At 42.3% G+C, this 18,374-nt stretch overlaps 1 protein-coding gene across 2 annotated transcripts in view; it reads right to left on the bottom strand.

The window, feature by feature from the left end:
- The window catches only part of prkag2a (protein kinase, AMP-activated, gamma 2 non-catalytic subunit a), a 126,496-nt gene that overhangs the window by 29,896 nt on the left and 78,226 nt on the right, over positions 1 to 18,374 (bottom strand). For both annotated transcript variants that reach the window (XM_064949522.1, XM_064949523.1), the window contains 2 exons: positions 13,651 to 13,702; positions 8,398 to 8,507 (listed from right to left, as the gene is read on the bottom strand). In XM_064949522.1, coding sequence (XP_064805594.1) covers positions 8,398 to 8,507; positions 13,651 to 13,702 — 162 coding nt within the window. The remainder of the gene's footprint in view (positions 1 to 8,397; positions 8,508 to 13,650; positions 13,703 to 18,374) is intronic.

Raw genomic sequence — 18,374 nt, 5'->3', positions numbered from 1 at the left:
TGGCAACAAGTAGTAATTCAAACATGAACTGTTTTGCGCCAGGTTGTATGAATTGGCTCCAAAAAAATCCCTAGGTAAACTACCATCCAGTCTAAGGACCCACAACTTTTGAAGAAATGGCTCCATGTCCTGAAGAGGAAGGACATGCCAGCTCGAACTAGCAGAATCTGCAGACAGCACTTCGGAGGCAGACTTTGCGATGAAGTGCACTTTCGATGTGGCAACCGGGAGTTTCCAAAAGGAAAGGCCCACGTTGAAGCACTCTTCTTGCGCCTCCACCATAACCCTCGAAAATGTCAAATGTAGGGGTTACCGACCGACCGATCATCAACAACATCGCTGACTTGAGTCAGGCAAAAGCGACTGAACGGAGGTGGCGACGTGAGTCAATGCAATGGAGCCTGAGGTAACGGTAACCGGTCATGACTGTTTTTGACTAGGCTAGCATTGGACAACTTTGTTGCAACTAGTTGAAGGTAACTAGCCAATTGTGTCTGAAGTTATTTGCTGTGTGTGTGTGTGTGTGTGTGTGTGTGTTGACAAAGCATACGAGAGAAGCTTGTTAATGCCAACTGATTTATATTTTGGTTCAGTTGTGTTAACACATTTGTCAACCCTGAAAATGTTTTCATCTTGGAAGAGACTGTTCAGGAGGCAGAGGTACATGCACATCCATGTCATGTCTAAGGCTGTTATGTTCAAGAATCACTGCATATACTTGAAATTAACTATAGCCTAACAGATGCCTCAATTGTTTTCTACCAACAAGAAAGAACGGTTAGTACAGCATGCCTAACTGACCCTTGGGTGCCAGAGTGTTTCTGTGCTGCGGTGGAGAAGCGGTCCACCGGGACCATCACTGAAGAGCCAGGGTCCCAGAAAAACATTGCGCTCACGACCATCAGTATACAACCGAGTCCTGCTCCTATACGCCAGAGATGGAGCTGACGGAGAGTGAGATCAGCCATCCATATATTTTTTTTTATCCGTTTCAAATGGATGTGATACCTTGTCGCGGTCCTTCTGTTTCGACACTCTCAACCCATGAATGCTCAGCTATGAAAAGCCAACTGACATTTGCGCCTGATGTGTTGAAATTTTGTACCCTCTATAACCACTGTGGTTTTTATTTTGATGTAAAAAGGGCTTTTGTAAAATACATTTCATTGATTGTTTGCTGTGCTGGATGCTGTGTATTCACTAACTGTCTGAGTGATGGGACATTTATAGTATCTGTAACATATTTTGGTGTGGATTTAATCTGCATCTTAACTTCTTAAAGTGACAATCAGCAGTCGAAACAAAGTGTCTCCCTGCTCCTCTTTTGGTGAAAAACTGAGGGATGGGGTTGGAGAAATGTAACCACTCAAATTTCATACAGAGATACAAATGCAAGGACTGACCAACCATGATATCAAAACTTTAATCCTGTTTCTATGATCTGCTACCACTACCATGTACCCAGTTCGCGTTGGATAAAGGTGTCTGCTAAAATGGCATATATTATTAGTCTACTTTTACTCCAACTACCTGCACAGTGTAGTTACCATTCCATTCCAATAGATGGCAGCAAAATCTAGTTGAAGTCACTACTTTAAGGACAGGGACATGGGATTAGTGCACACTGAAAATAGTTTTATCGTCAAAGCAAGTTTCTGGTTACACTTGAACCTGTTATAGTGGACATGCTAACAAATACTATTTTTATATAAGGCGCATGCATTATGTCTATGGACTTCAGTTAGGCTAGATTTACTAAATAAACTGGTTTTATTCAAACTTTTGTTCAATGCCTTTGCTTCTGGGTATGCACGCCGTATGGAAGAAATGACACTCCTCGTGCCCAAAGGGTGAACTGGCGATACACTGCCAGCCTGTATGCTCTGCAAACAAAATCATAAGAAAAGTCAGACTAATACCGAAACAAAATCAATGTATTATAATGAGCAGAATGAGCTTTCGTGAATCATGATGCTGTCTGCGATTCCAACTCCGGTCGTCTAATCTAAAAGGTAAGTGTGTTACCATCGCGCTGGTGATAAATATCGTTATAGGATACTGATTGTATATATTGAGCACCTATCCACTACTGATATTAACCTTCATTTATAATCAAGCAACATTTCACCAATTATTTAACTGGCATATCGGCTGCTGACTGGTCGAGTAACCTCTTCTGCCACGAAGTCCTTCATAGGGATTAGTGACACGTCTAATAAATGCGTTGCCATCCAGACAGACTGAAAGGAACCTCAGACTGGATGTAAAACAGCTACCCTCTGCTGGGATTATGTGCTGTATCGCCACCATCTCTACAACACACACACACTCCTACTCTAGCCATTTTCTGGCAGCATCCCCACTAACACCTGTTTGTGTTTGGCTACGCAGAACCTCTAGCTAAGGTGTTTCAGGCGGCATATGGGTTGTTACTACGAGAATTAACTATTTGATCTGGGACAATGATCGGGGGTAGAAGATGTTAAGGAGACTAATAGTCATACACATGGCGCTCCGGTACCGCTTGCCGTGTGGTAGCAGAGAAAACAGTCTAACTTGAGTGACTGGAATCTGACAATTTTATGGGCTTTCCTCTGACACCGCCTATCATATAGGTCCTGATGGCAGGCAGCTTGGCCCCAGTGATCTACTGTGCCATACACACTAGCCTCTGTAGCGCCTTACAGTCAGATGCTGACCAGTTGCTACACCATCCGGTCAGGATGCTCTCGATGGTGCAGCTATAGAACGTCTTGAGGATCTGGGGACTCATGCCAAATATTTTCAGTCTCCTGGGTGGGGGGGGGTGGAGGTGTTGCCGTGCCCTCCTCACAACTGTCTTGGTTTGCTTGGACCATGTTAGTTCGTTGGTGATGTGGACACCAAGGAACTTGAAGATCTCAACATGCTCCACTAAAGCCCTGTCGATGTTAATGGGGGTTCGGCCCGCCTTTTCCTGTAGTCAACGATCAGCTCCTTTGTCTTGCTCACATTCAGGGAGAGGTTGTTGTTCTGGCACCACACGGCCAGTTCTCTGACCTCCTCCCTAAAGGCGGTCTCATCGTTGATCAGGCCTATCACTGTTGTGTTGTCAGCCAACTTAATGGGTTTTGGAGTTGTGTTTGGCCACACAGTTGTGGTTGAACAAGGGGTAGAGTAGGGGCCTAAGTACACACCCATGATGGGCCCCAGTGTTGAGGATCAGCGTGGCAGATGTGTTGTTGCCTACACTTAGCACCTGGGGTTGGCCCGTCAGGAAGTCCAGGATCCAGTTGCAGAGGGAGGTGTTTAGTCCCAGGGTCCTTAGCAATGAGCTTCGAGGGTATGATGGTGTTGAACGCTGAGCTGTAGTCAATTAACAGCATTCTTACATAGGTGTTTGTTTTTTTCCAGGTGGGAAAGGGCAGTGTGGAGTGCGATTGAGTCATCTGTGGTTCTGTTGGGGCTGTATGAATTGGGAGTATGTCTATGGTATTCGGGAAAATTCTGTTGATGTGAGCCATGACCAGCCTTACAAAGCACTTCATGGCTACCAACCTTAGTGCCAAGGGCGGTAATCATTTAGGCAGGCTACCGTCGCTTCCACAGAAACTATGGTGGCCTGCTTGAAACATGTAGGTATTACAGACTTGGTCAGGGAGAGGTTGAAAAATGTCAGTGAAGACTTGCCAGTTGGTCCACACATGTTATGCGTACACGTCATGGTAATCCGTCTGGCCCCACGGCTTTGCGAATGTTGACCGGTTTAAAGGTCTTACTCACATTGGTAACCGAGAGCGTTATCAGTCATCCAGAACAGCTGGTGCTCTCGTGCATGCTTCAGTGATGCTTGCATTGAAGCGAGCATAAAAGGCATTTAGCTCGTCTGGTAGGCTCGCATCAATTGGCAGCTCGCGTCTGGGTTTCCCTTTGTAGTCCGTAATAGTTCAAGCCCTTCCACATCGGACGAGCGTCAAAGCCGGTGTAGTAGGATTTAATCTTAATCCTGTATTGACGCTTTGCTTGTTTGATGGTTCGTCTGAAGGCATAGCGGGATTTATCATAAGCGTCCAGATTAGTATCCGGCTCCTTGAAAGAGGCAGCTCTAGCGTTTAGATCGATGTTGATGTTGCTTGTAATCCATGGCTTCTGGTTGGGAAATGTACAGTTGAAGTCAGAGGTTTACACACAACTACGCCAAATACATTTAAACTCAGTTTCACAATTCCCTACATTTAAATCCTAGTAAAAATTCCGTCTTAGGTCAGTTAACCTCTTACATCTATGGGGGCGCCATTTCATTTTTGGATGAAAAACGTTCCCGTTTTAAACAAGATATTTTGTCACAAAAAGATGCTCGACTATGCATATAATTGATACCATTCGAAAGAAAACACTCTGACGTGTCCAGAAATACCAAGATATTCTCTGTGCGTGCCCTAGAACGTGAGCTTCAGGCAAAACCAAGATGAGATGGCATCCAGGAAATTACAAGGATTTTTGAGGCTCTGTTTTCCATTGTCTCCTTATATGGCTGTGAATGCGAGAGGAGTGAGTCAACCCTTTGTTGTTTCCCCAAGGTGTCTGCAGCATTGTGACGTATTTGTGGGCAAATCATTGGAAGATTGACCATAAGAGACCACATTTACCAGGTGTCCGCCCTGTGTCCTGCGCCGAAATTGGTGCGCAAAAGTCACCTGCCAGTATTTTTCCATGCGATACAGAGAGGAAAGCAAGCTTCCACGAACTGCATATCAATGAAGAGATATGTGAAAAAACACCTTGAGGATTGATTCCAAACAACGTTTGCCATGTTTCGGTCGATATTATGTAGTTAATCCGGAAAAAGTTTTACGTTGTAGGTGACTGAATTTTCTGTTCGTTTCGGTAGCCAGACGCAATGTAGAAAACGGAACGATTTCTCCTACACACAGGCGCTTTCAGGAAAAACTGCGCATTTGGTATGTAACTGAGAGTCTCCTCATTGAAAACATCAGAAGATCTTCAAAGGTAAATGATTTTATTTGGTTATCTGGTTTTTGTGAAAATGTTGCGTGCTAAATGCTACTCAAAATGCTATGCTAGCTTTGCATACTCTTACACAAATTAGTCAATTTCTATGGTTCAAAAGCATATTTTGAAAATCTGAGATGACAGTGTTGTTAAGAAAAGGCTAAGCTTGAGAGCAGACGCATTATTTTCATTTTATTTGCGATTTTCAGAAATCGTTAACGTTGCGTTATGCTAATGAGCCTGAGGCTTTAGTCACAAACCCGGATCCGGGATGGGGAGTTTCAAGAAGTTAAGATCACCACTTTATTTTAACAATGTGAAATGTCCGAATAATAGTAGAGAGAATGATTAATTGCAGCTTTTATTTGTTTCATCACATTCCCAGTGGGTAAGAAGTTTACGTACACTCAATTAGTATTTGGTAGTATTGCCTTTAAATTGTTTAACTTGGGTCAAATGTTTTGGGCAGCCTTCCACAAGCTTCCCACAATAAGCTGGGTGAATGTTGGCCCATTCCTCCTGACAGAGGTAACTAAATCAGGTTTGTAGGCCTCCTTGCTCACACACGCTTTTTCAGATCTGCCCACATATTCTCTGTAGGATTGAGGTCAGGGCTTTGTGATGGCCACTCCAATACCTTTACTTTGTTGTCCTTAAGCCATTTTGCCACAACTTTGGAAGTATGCTTGTGGACATTGTACATTTGGAAGACCCATTTGCGACCAAGCCTTTTCATTTTAACCAAGCTTTAACTTCCTTACTCACGTCTTGAGATGTTGCTTCAATAGATCCACACAATTTTCCTCCCTCATGATGCCATCTAATTTGCCCTCTATTTTGTGAAGTGCACCAGTCCCTCCTGCAGCAAAGTACCCCCACAACATGATGCTGCCACCCCCGTGCTTCACGGTTGGGATGGTGTTCTTCGGTTTGCAAGCCTCGCCCTTTTTCCTCCAAACATAACGATGGTCATTACGGCCAAACCGTTCTATTTCGGTTTCATCAGACCAGAGGACATTTCTCCAAAAAGTACGGTCTTTGTCCCCATGTGCAGTTGCAAACCGTAGTCTGGCTTTTTAAGCAGGTTTTGGAGCAGTGGCTTCTTTGCGGAGCGGCCTTTCAGGTTGTCGATATAGGACACGTTTTACTGTGGATATAGATATGTTTGTACCCATTTCCTCCAGCATCTTCACAAGGTCCTTTGCTGTTGTTCTGGGATTGATTTCCACTTTTCGCACCAAAGTACGTTCATCTCTAGGAGACAGAACGCATCTCCTTCCTGAGCAGTATGACGGCTGTGTGGTCCCATGGTGTTTATACTTGCGTACTATTGTTTGTACAGATGAACGTGGCAACTTCAGGCATTTGGAAATTGCTCCCACAGATAAACCAGACTTGTGGAGGTCTACATTTTTTTTCTGAGGTCTTGGCTGCTTTTTGATTTTCACATGATGTCAAGCAAAGAGGCACCACGTTTGGAGGTAGGCCTTGAAATACATCCACAGGTAAACCTCCAATTGACTCAAATGATGTCAATTAGCCTATCAGAAGCTTCAAAAGCCATGACATTCTCTGGAATTTTCCAAGCGGTTTAAAAAAGGCACAGTCAATTTAGTGTATATTACATTTCTGACCCACTGGAATTGTGATAGATTATTTGATTTATAATTTACTGTTGAAAAATTACTTGTCATGCACAAAGATGCCCTAACCGACTTGTCAAAATTATAGTTTGTTAACTTCTTGGTTGCAGGCGGGGCAGTATTGAGTAGCTTGGATGAATAAGGTGCCCAGAGTAAACTGCCTGCTACTCTATCCCAGATGCTAATATGCATATAATTAGTAGTATTGGATAGAAAACTCTGAAGTTTCTAAAACTGTTTGAATGATGTCTGTGAGTATAACATAACCTAAGAAAAATCCAACCAGGAAGTAGGAAATCTGAGGCTTGTAGTTTAACTCCGCCCCTATTATAGATACAGTGGAATATTGGTTGTGTCTTCCTAAGACTTCCACTAGATGTCAACGGTCTTTAGAACGTTGTTTCAGGCTTCTACTGTGAAGTGGGACCGAATGAGAGAGGAATGAGTCAGGCAGAGTGCCATAGGCTCCGAGGTGCGGTCACGAGAGAGTGAGCTCTCGTTCCATTGCTTTTCTACAGACAAGAATTCTCCGGTTAGAACATTATTGAAGATGTATGATAAAAACATCCTAAAGATTGATTCTGTACTTAGTTTGACAAGTTTCTACGGGCTGTAACGGAACTTTTTGTCCAACGTTCGGCTGGACCTGAATGCGCTTCTGGATTTGTTTACCAAACGCCCTAACAAAAGAAGTTATTTGGACATAAATGGACATTATCGAACAAAACAAACATTTGTGGAACTGCGATTCCTGGGAGTGCATTCTGATGAAGATCAAAGTAAATATTTATAATACTATTTTTGACTAATGTTAACTGCGCAACATGCCGGATATTTATTTTGGCTGGTTTGGGCTCTGAGCGCCGTACTCAGATTATGCTTTTTCCGTAAAGTTTTTGAAATCTGACACAGCGGTTGCATTAAGGAGAAGTGTATCTAAAGTTCCATGCATAACACTTGAATTTATCAACATTTATAATTAGTATTTCTGTGAATTCATGTGGCTCTCTGCACAATCACAGCATGTTTTAGAACTACTGAACGTACCGCGCCAATGTAAAAATGATTTTTTTATGTAAATATGCACTTTATCGAACAAAACATACATGTATTGTGTAACATGAAGTCCTATGAGTGTCATCTGATGAAGATCAAAGGTTAGTGATTAATTTTCTCTATTTGTGCTTTTTTGTGGCTGGAAAAATGGCTGGGTTTTTCTGTGAGTTGGTGGTGACCTAACAATCATTTGTGGTGCTTTCGCTGTAAAACATTTTTGAAATCAGACACTGTGGCTCGATTAACGAGAATTACTTTTAAAATGGTGTAAAATACTTGTATGCTTGAGGAATTTTAATTATGAGATTTGTTGTTTTGAATTTGGCGCCCTGCACTTTCACTGGCTGTTGGCAATTCTAGCGTCCCACATATCCCAGAGAGGTTAAGTTAAGTATCCAGCTAATGTTTGTGTTGCAGTTAAATACTGCATAGAGACATGTGTACAACTTTTCAAACCAAGGACATAAGAGTTTACCTGTTTAACAAAGCAAATCAATTAGAAATCAGACATAGGTATCATGGCTAAAGCCAAAACGCAAGTGTTTGAAGTTACTGCAGTCGATAAAACAACCAACGCATACGTTTCCTACTGACCACTTGTGTAGATGGAACATTATGTCAGTAAGGACTACAGCACAATGTTGCGTGTCTTCTTGCGTCAGACGTCTTTATGCAGTATGAGATGTTTAATAGACGGAGCACTTACTTGCAGAGTAGTGTCAAAAACAACGAGCTTGGAGCTGGTAGGAACAATGTCGTAGCACTTGTGTGACTTCATAAAGCGCATGTAGATATCCCTTTCGGATTCTTCAACAGCTGAAAGTAAAGCAGATATTATACTTTCTTACTGGAAAATATTCAAAAATTATCCAAAACAGGAATAGTCAAAACAATTTGTGCTTTGACCAGTAATGAGAAGGTAACGGGGGTTCACTGAGTCATGATTTGCACTATGCACATCTGTGGCATAATCTCTTTGAAAAAAAAATATAAAACGCAATGTAAAGTGTTGGTCCCATGTTTCATGAGCTGAAATAAGACCCCAGAAGTGTCTCGTAAGCTTTGTGCGTATTTCTCTAAAAATATTCTGCACAAAATGCATTTACATCCCTGTTAGTGAGCATTTCTCCTTTGCCAAGATAATCAATCCACCTGACAGGTGTGGCATACCAAGAAGCTGATTAGACAGCATCATTACACAGGTGCACCTTATGCTGGGGACAATAAAAGGCCACTAAAATGTGCAGCTGTGTCACACAACGCCACAGATGTCTCAAGTTGAGGGAGCGTGCAATTGGCATGCTGACTGCAGGAATGTCCACCAATGTTGCTGTCCACCCGGCCTCACAACCGCAGACCACGTGTAACCACACCAGCCCAGGACCTCCACAGTCGGCTTCTTCACCTGCAGGATCGTCTGAGACCAGCCTACCAGACAGATGAAACAATTATTTCTCTCTGTAATAAAGCCCTTTCGTGGGAAAACACAAAAACAAAATATGATTGGCTGGGCCTTGCTCCCCAGTGGATGGGCCAGCCCTCCCAGGCACACCCATGGCTGCACCCTTGCCCAGTCATGTGAAATCCATAGATTAGGGCCAAATGAATTTATTTAAATTGACTGATTTTCTTCAATGAACTGTAACTCACTAAAATCATTGAAATTGTTGCGTTTATCTTTCAGTATACATGGGGAAGTAGTCCCAGGCATTTTCATACAAAATCTCTCAAAACCTCCACATCGTTGTGTGTGATATCCTTAGTGTCTGATATCACCTCTTCTCAAAGGACTTGAATTTAAAAAGTTATATTCAATTAATTAAGAAAGCTGGTGTCTCAAACGCTGACTATTCAAACTCAATCTCTCTGCTAATTCTCACCGTAAAAAAATACACTAAAACAGCCTTTTGTTAAGCCCTCAAGACAACAGAGCAGTCATTTCTTCTGTGGTTGGATGGAGCAACCATGCTCCCCACACCAAAATATCTCCGTAATGAGTCTAGACTCTTTGGTCTACATCGTCTGGACTTTGCCAGACATTCTGCCTGTGATTTGTACCGACGCTGCCATCTTACTTCTGCGCTGTCTGTACACCTGCGTCTGCTGCAACTCCCGGTCTGTGTATCGGGTAAATGCATACAAATGACAGCTCCACTCCCATGGCTTTAGCCCCATCAGTTCCAATGACTGAGGGCTGTGTCGACACCTTAGCCAATAGTCAAAGCCCAGGTATATACAGTTGAAGTCGGAAGTTTACATACACCTTAGTCACATACATTTAAAAACTCGGTATTTCACAATTCCTGGCATTTAATCCTAGTAAGAATTCCCTGTCTTAGGTCAGTTAGGGTCACCGCTTGATTTTAAGAATGTGACATGTCAGAATAATGATTTATTTCAGCTTTTATTTCTTTCATCAAGTCCCAGTGGGTCAGAAGGTTACATACACTCACTTGGTATTTGGTAGCATTGCCTTTAAATTGTTTAACTTGGGTCAAATGTTTTGAGTGGCCTTCTACAAGCTTCCCACAATAAGTTGGATGAATTTTGGCCCATTCCTCCTGACAGCTGGTGTAACTGAGTCAGGTTTGTAGGCCTTGCTCGCACACGCTTGCAGTTCTGCCTACAAATTCTGTAGGATTGAGGTCAGGGCTTTGTGATGGCCACTCAAATACCTTGGCTTTGTTGTCCTTAAGCCATTTTGCCACAACTTTGGAAGTATGCTTGGGGTCATTGTCTATTTGGAAGACCCATTTATGACCAAGCTTTAACTTCCTGACTGATGTCTTTAGATGTTGCTTCAATATATCAACAATTTTCCTGCCTCATGATGCCATCTATTTTGTGAAGTGCACCAGTCCCTCCTGCAGCAAATCACCCACATAACATGATCCTGTCACCCCCACCTTCACGGTTGGGATGATGTTCTTTGGCTTGCAAGCCTCCCCTTTTTCCTCCAAACATAACGATGGTCATTATGGCCAAACAGTTCTATTTTTGTATCATCAGACCAGAGGACATTTCTCCAAAAAGCACAATCTTTGTTCCCATGTGCAGTTGCAAACCGTCGTCTGGCTTTTTATGCAGGTTTTGGAGCAGTGGATTCTTCCTTGCTGAGCGGCCTTTCAGGTTATGTCGATATAGGACACGTTTTCCTGTGGTTATAGATACTTTTGTACCCGTTTCCTCCAGCATCTTCACACGGTCCTTTGCTGTTGTTCTGCGATTGATTTGCACTTTTCGCAATAAAGTACTTTAATCTCTAGGCGTCTCCTTCCTGAGCTGTATGACGGCTGCATGGTCCATTGGTGTTTATACTTGCGTACTATTGTTTGTACAGGTTAATGTGGTACCTTCAGGCTTTTGGAAATTGCTCCCAAGGATGAAACAGACTTGTGGAGTTCTACAATTTCTATTTCTGAGGTCTTGCTGATTTCTTTTGATTTTCCCATGATGTCAAGCAAAGAGGCACTGAGTTTGAAGGTAGGCTTTGAAATATAAATGGCTGCTGCCCAAAGCCATTGCCTCAATCACAAGCAGCCCAAACAATCTCCCAGTAAAACTGCTCTGAGCATTTAGATGTACCACTGAGCACAGGAATGACACTCCAGCCATCAGCCATTTTGAAGAGCCTCAATGATTAATATTTGACCAACGTGGAAAGAAGGTAGTAGTAGTCTGCCTATTATCCCACATAGCCAATCATCCGTTAGGATAATATTTGTGGCTTAATTTATAAAACACGGGGAGGAAAAACACATACAGTATAACTAGGATTGAGAGAGATGTCTGATGTTGATCCATTTATGGAGTCAGATATCAAGTCTATTTCCATTAGAATGGTCTATTAAGAACTTGGCATGTTTATTTTGCAACTGTCACTGTAAAAGATTAAAACTCTGGCCACACATCTACAGAAATGTGATAAACTTCGTCATTGATAAACTTGAGAACAATCTCTTTTTGATGTACGTATTCTTTTCAAAAATGTATATTTAGTATGAAATTTAGTTCTACTAAGGTAATCATCCACTAAACAGCACCTCTATGAATGGGCCCTGCAAGCAGAACTTTCATCCAATAATTTCCTATATCGCAACCTGTCAACTCAACCCCCCTTCCCCCACACACCATGATCTGTGAAGCAAGCAGCATGTTTACTGACTGCGCTGCGTGTACGATGCATGCTGTGCAATGTGACGCAACACAGAATGAGAGCTGCTGGCACAGGAAAAAGGATCACATAGAACGCTACACAGGGCACCCTGTATGAAGACAACCATGTCAATGAACATGATCCTGCATAATGTAAGCCAGGCTATTCTAAGCACTCCTCCAGAGTCCATGAAGGCAAATCGTGAAAAATCCATGGATTGTTCTTAGTTCAGAACAGTTGCAGATAGAGACGTGAAGTATAGAACGGGCATGACTCGCCATCCAGTGGACAAATGAGGAAACACTGGTCTATGCATGCTGCAGCGCTGTATGTGAGATTGCTGCCAAGCTGAACATCACATTGTGGCTGGAGGCAGCCAACAGATTAGCAGGGATGACAGCAAACTAGGCCCCACCCACCCACCACGGACGGAATCCCCTTCATGATCACAATGACGTCCCTGCCCATCCAGTAAAGCTTCTATACATGGATATAACGATGGGCTACATAGCTGGCATACAGCTCGGTTCCACCTTTGATATATTCACAATGCAGCACATGTAGCCTATGCATGCCCCCCCCAAAAAATGGGTTAACATTATATGGTTTTAATATTAGGCTACACCACAAGAATAAAATATGATCCATGGGCTGCCGGAAAATTCATTGACCACTAAATGCGTAGATGACATGACTTAAAGGCATCATGTAGGCCTACTTTTAAAGTGATTGGAAGATTCAATCATCAATGGGCTAAACTTGAATAGGTAAACTATAGTTTAGGGCTAATTACATAGAAATCATCAAATCTACACTGAACAAAAACATAACGCAAAAACATACAACAATATGAAAGATTTTACTGAGTCACAAGGAGGATAAATAAATAAGGCCCTAATATATGTATTGCACATGACTGAATGCAGATGTGCATCTGTTGGTCACAGATACCTGTGGAATGTTGTCTCACTCCTTTTCAATGGCTGTGTGAAGTTGCTGGATATTGGCGGGAACTGAAACACGCTGTTGAACACTTCAATCCAGAGCATCCCAAACATGCTCATTGGGTGACATGTCTGGTGAGTATGCAGGCCATGGAAATAAAATGGGACATTTTCAGCTTCTAGGAATTCTCTTCAGAACCTTGCGAAATGGGGCCATGCATTATTATGCTGAACCATGAGGTGATGGTGGTGGATGAATGGCAAACGATAATGAGTCTCAGGATCTCGTCACGGTATCTCTGTGCATTCAAATTGCTGTTGATAAAAGGCAATTGCGTTTCTTGTCCGTATTTTATGCCTGCCCACACCATAACCCCACCGCTCGCTCGCGCACGCACACACACACACACACACACACTGCAGTATTGAGGCCATACTGCCAAATTCTCTAAAACAACATTGGAGGCACCTTATGGTGAAGAAATTAACATTAAATGATCTGGCAACAGCTCTGTTGGACAGCAGTCAACATGCCAATTGCATGCTCCCTCAACTTGAGACATCTGTGGCATTGTGTTGTTTGACAAAACTGTACATTTTAGAGAGTGGCCTTTTATTGTCAAATTTGTTCACAATTTGAGAGTAACTTTTTGTGCGCTTGGAAAATGTATAGGATAGTTTATTTCAGCTCCTGAAACATGGGAGCAACACTTTGCATGTTGCGTGAATATTTTTGTTCAGTATATCATACATCATTCTGATAACTATTTGGCCGATGCATTACCTTGTCAGCTGACAAAAGGTTATGAATGGATTTGCACGTCTACTAGTTAAAAAAACACAGTTCCAAAGAGCTTACCTTCATCTTCAAGCTCAAGTTTCTTCAGCATGGTTTCAACTAAACTGTCGACCTGTAGACAAGAAGTAAAGGATAGTCAATTAGCTGCTCCTAAAATGTAGCCTTCACACGTTGCAACTAGACTTCTCAACTGCTACTGATTTGACAGTCCCTGGGTGTGAGAAACTCCCCTCTTGTGCAGTGGGGTGCCAACACGAAAACGAGAAACACAGTCCAAACGTTTATCGCACAAAAGGTTCCTGTGATTTTCCTAAAGCTGTATTTCCTTTTTTCCTCTGTGTTGGTAAAAATATTCGCGTAGCCGTATTTTACTAAACTAGACCGCATTCTCAGGTAGCCTACATCCAGTACTTTAGTCCTGAGCCCGAGACGTAAAATATGAGAGGAAAATACCAATCCCCTATTCAGGTAAAAGTGGAACATTCCAATTTGCTGCAATTGCAGTGAACGACACGTTTGTTCCGGTTTGCGCTTACGCTTCTACCCAGTGTGCTCGCCTGCGACATTTTGGAGAACTTTAAATTAATGGATGTTCTAAATGAGCTCCACATTTGTGTTTGGGGGATGAAAGATGTTGTAAAGCTCTGTAAACCGCGTCACGCCGGTACTCCAAAAAGCCTCTGAGTGTATCCATCGAATCCAAACTGCCTAATTGGAGAGACAAGCTACACTGTACGTACACTACAAAAGAATGCTAAATATGTTTCCGGGGGTTATCAGTTTAACAATGATATACTCATATTTGCATTTTAGTGATGCATAGGCTACACTATAAAGTGTATTGATTTCAATACACTGAAGGATCATTAGATGGTTAATCTTGTCATGTGCTGAACATTTATTTTGCCACTGCAATTGGTTCACAATCAGTCATTGTATTACCCATAATATTTCTTTATTTTTTTAAAGACATTTGCTGACACCAGATGTTGCTTAGCGGCGCAAAGTGTCCTGACTTCTCAGGTAGCGATTGATGATTATAATGATGACGGCTAGGCTGTATATGGGCCCATGTGATGAATCCAAAGCAACTGTGATCCGCAATTAGGACACTCAATTGTACTAGTTTACATGGCATGCCATATGTCCCCAGAAATACCACCATAGTGCTTTGTAATGTGTAGCCTAGCTTTAAAAAAAGGTTTTAAAAAGTTGTGAAACTGTGCATACTAAATGGATGAATTTGCAGTGTTGAGTACTGCCAACCAGGGCAAGATAACCATCAGTTACTATACAGACATTCAGAACTCTTTGTATATGCTAAAAACTATAGCTTTGCTGTTTGCATACTTCCATGTGTTCTTACATCTATATGTGATCAAATGCAGAAGCTGGAAGAGCCACACCTCTTAAATGTCTTGTATGATTTACACAGAGAACGAGGTAGGGATTTGTGTCTGCAAGTGAACATGCCTGGCTGAACTCATACACGCAGTGGATCCTTTCATGTGTGTCCCTGTAAAAACAACACAGGACTACACACAACCATTGCTCTCACCTGAAGCATACCCAAAAGAGGGTATTGTGGGAAGTACAACCTTATGGCTTCACAGGTGTTCAATGGGTCAATTTCATTATCTCCAAATGGGAACAAACTTTTTCAAACACAATCTAAGCTCATTGCACACTGTTCATGTTAGAGGGACAAAAAATGCTTCAAAATATTAACATTAGTGCTCCAAAAGGATTTATCGAATGAACATGAACAGCCCTTGGTCTGCAGCTATCATAGGAAGCTGAAAAGAGCTAGGCGAGAGTGGATGTATGACTGAACAATTATACATTAGAGGGCCAGTCAATTCTGATTAGTCTGGTGTGTTTTGGCAGAGGTGCAGTAGGTGGCATGCAGAAATGTGCAGAACATCTGGGTTGGAGGAGAGGGGGGGGTTAGGCCATCATAACCAAATTCCTCTGGGATGACTCATTGGGTGTGGCAGACAAACAGAAGCTCTGGTGAGCAAAACAAGCTGCCCCAACTTCACCAGAACTCATTGGAGAACAAACCATGAGAACTGTTTGAGGAAAACAAATGACCTAAAACATTTAACACCGTTAGAAGTCAAACTTTGATGTGAATATTTAGTAAGAGCTGTAACTGCTTTTGAAATGTTTGGTTATGTCTATCAGAACAAATTATGTCTCTTGTAGTTATTTTTGAACAGCTCAGAGTAAAGGTGTGGATGTGGAGCATGAGTCATTTACTTGTACTCATCTCCAGTGTTTCACCCAAATCAAACAATATGTGGAAATGATTGAAAACATTTCACATTGTTTACATTTTTCACATTCTTGTTTAATTTCAAGGCAAAGCTGAACGGAGTGTCTTCCAGTTTACAAATTAATCTACCAAGGAGGCAATGTTGATGCCAACACATTCTTCAGATTCACACTTAACGATGTAGAATGTGCCATGATCAATCAAAACGTTGGTGCTGGACCTGTCGGTGTAATATTAAAACAGTGAAGTGTGGAATGCGGAAAGTTATCTATAGGAGGAGAGAAAGATAGAGATGAGACTTTTGAGATATCTCGAGAAGGTGTTGAGCATTGTGGTTGAAATCTAGTCTCTCTAGCCTGGTCCCAGATCTGTTTGAGCCATCTTGCCAACTGCCATTGTCACGGCAAACAGCATGACAATGACCATAGAAGTTTGCAAGATAGTACAAACTGATCTGGGAGCAGGCTAGTGTCTCCACTGGCTATGTAAAACCGGTGAATCACTTGGCAGAGATAGAGGGACACCAAACCCTTGTGAGGATTTCTGAGAGGCAATTTCACGGGGACAAAACAATTTAATTCAAGTTAAATAACCAATTAAAACTGCTGGAGGATGAACAAAATGCTCTTTGTACCTTACTGAGCCTCAGCTTTCTATGGAGTCATGCCCGCACACGACTTCACGACACAGTCCAGAATAAACATTTCTGAAGTCATATTGTACAGCTGTAGCAAGGTTTAACCCTATATGGGCGCCATCATACAACAAGCACTCTGCACTCAGAAACAAATGTCTGTCTGTCTGTGTGCCTGTGCGTGTAAATTGGGGGAAACTGAGATGATAAACTTGTCATGAAACTGAGACCACAGTCTTCAGCCCTCTGAGTAGTAATGTTGGCTTGCCATTAACATCTGCTGAGTAAAGCCATTAAACCCTGCAGAGATGGCCTATGCGGGAGATGACAAGTCAATTTTGCCCTTGGACATTCTGACTTTCTCAAGGGACCAAATGTGAAAACAGCACATTTGAAAGAGAGAGAGGGGTGAGTGAGTGAATAAATAAATGAGAGTGAGAGAAAGACAGCAGCACAAATCAGATTAGTACTATTGAGCAGAGTTTAACCCCTCAAACTGAACTCTAGACCTCTAAGCCAGTGCCACTGCATTTTTCATTGTTCCCCTCTAATCAGGGACTGATTTAGACCAGGGACACCAGGTGTGTCCAATTAATTATCAGGTAGAACAGAAAACCAGCAGGCTCCGGACCTCGTAGGGTCAGAGTTGAGTACCCCTGGTTTAACCTGTCTTAACCTAGCTATGGACGAGACTGTATGTATTCGATACCCCCTGCTTTCAGTTCCTTAGGGGGTTTGCCCAAACCATTCTGAATACAATTCAGCATCTTCCTGCCGCTATAGAAGCTAACAGGTTTCCATTGACAGTTTTTCAAATTCCAAGGCAACTCTCGGTTGAAAGAATTTGACCTCCATATTTGATCCAGGTCTTGCCACTATACTGCATTCACAGATGGGATGCACAATAAGGCGGCAGCTAGTCTTCCTGTCTGACACATAACAAAAAATGCATTACTGACAAAAATAATTTACAATTTACATTTGAAAACATTCTTTTTTACATTCTAGAATAATAGTGAAGACATCAAAACTATGAAATATGGAATCATGAGGTAAACAAAAAAGTGATGAATCAAAATATATTTTAGATTTCAGATTCTTCAAAGTTGTTGACAGCTTTGCACACTCTTGGCATTCTCTCAACCAGCTTCACCTGGAATGCTTTCCAACAGTCTTGGGGGAGTTCCCACATATGCTGAGCACTTGTTGGCTGCTTTTCCTTCACTCTGCGGTCCAACTCATCTCAAACCATCTCAATTGGGTTGAGGTCGGGTGACTGTGGAGGCCAGGTCGTCTGATGCAGCACTCAATCACTCCCCTTCTTGGTCAAATAGCCCTTACACAGCCTGGAGGTGTGTTGGGTCATTGTCCTTTTGAAAAACAAATTATAGTCCCACTAAGTGCAAACCAGATGGGATGGCGTATCACTGCAGAATACTGTGGTAGCCATGCTGGTTTAAGTCAGCCTTGAATTCAAAATAAATCACTGACAGTGTCACCAGCACCACCCCCACACCATCACTTCTCTTCCTCCATGCTTCACGGTGGGAACCACACATGGGGAGATCCTCGGTTCACCTACTCTGCATCTCACAAAGGCAAAGTGGTTGGAACCAAACATCTCCAATTTGGTCTCATCAGACCAAATGACAGATTTCCACTTGCACTTCCACTTGCTCGTGTTTCTTGGCCCAAGCAAGTCTCTTCTTCTTATTGGTGTCCTTTAGTAGTGGTTTCTTTGCAGCAATTCGACCATGGAGGCCGAATTCAGGTAGTCTCCTCTGAACAGTTCATGTTGAGATGTGTCTGTTACTTGAACTCTGAAGCATTTATTTGTGCTGCAATTTCTGGTATCCTCAGTCAGGTAACTGA

The sequence above is a fragment of the Oncorhynchus masou genome, chromosome 30, assembly GCF_036934945.1.
Source record: "Oncorhynchus masou masou isolate Uvic2021 chromosome 30, UVic_Omas_1.1, whole genome shotgun sequence".
NCBI classification, from domain to species: domain Eukaryota; kingdom Metazoa; phylum Chordata; class Actinopteri; order Salmoniformes; family Salmonidae; genus Oncorhynchus; species Oncorhynchus masou.
The sequence above is the reverse complement of the archived record's forward strand: the minus strand, read 5'-3'. Positions and strand labels throughout refer to the sequence as shown.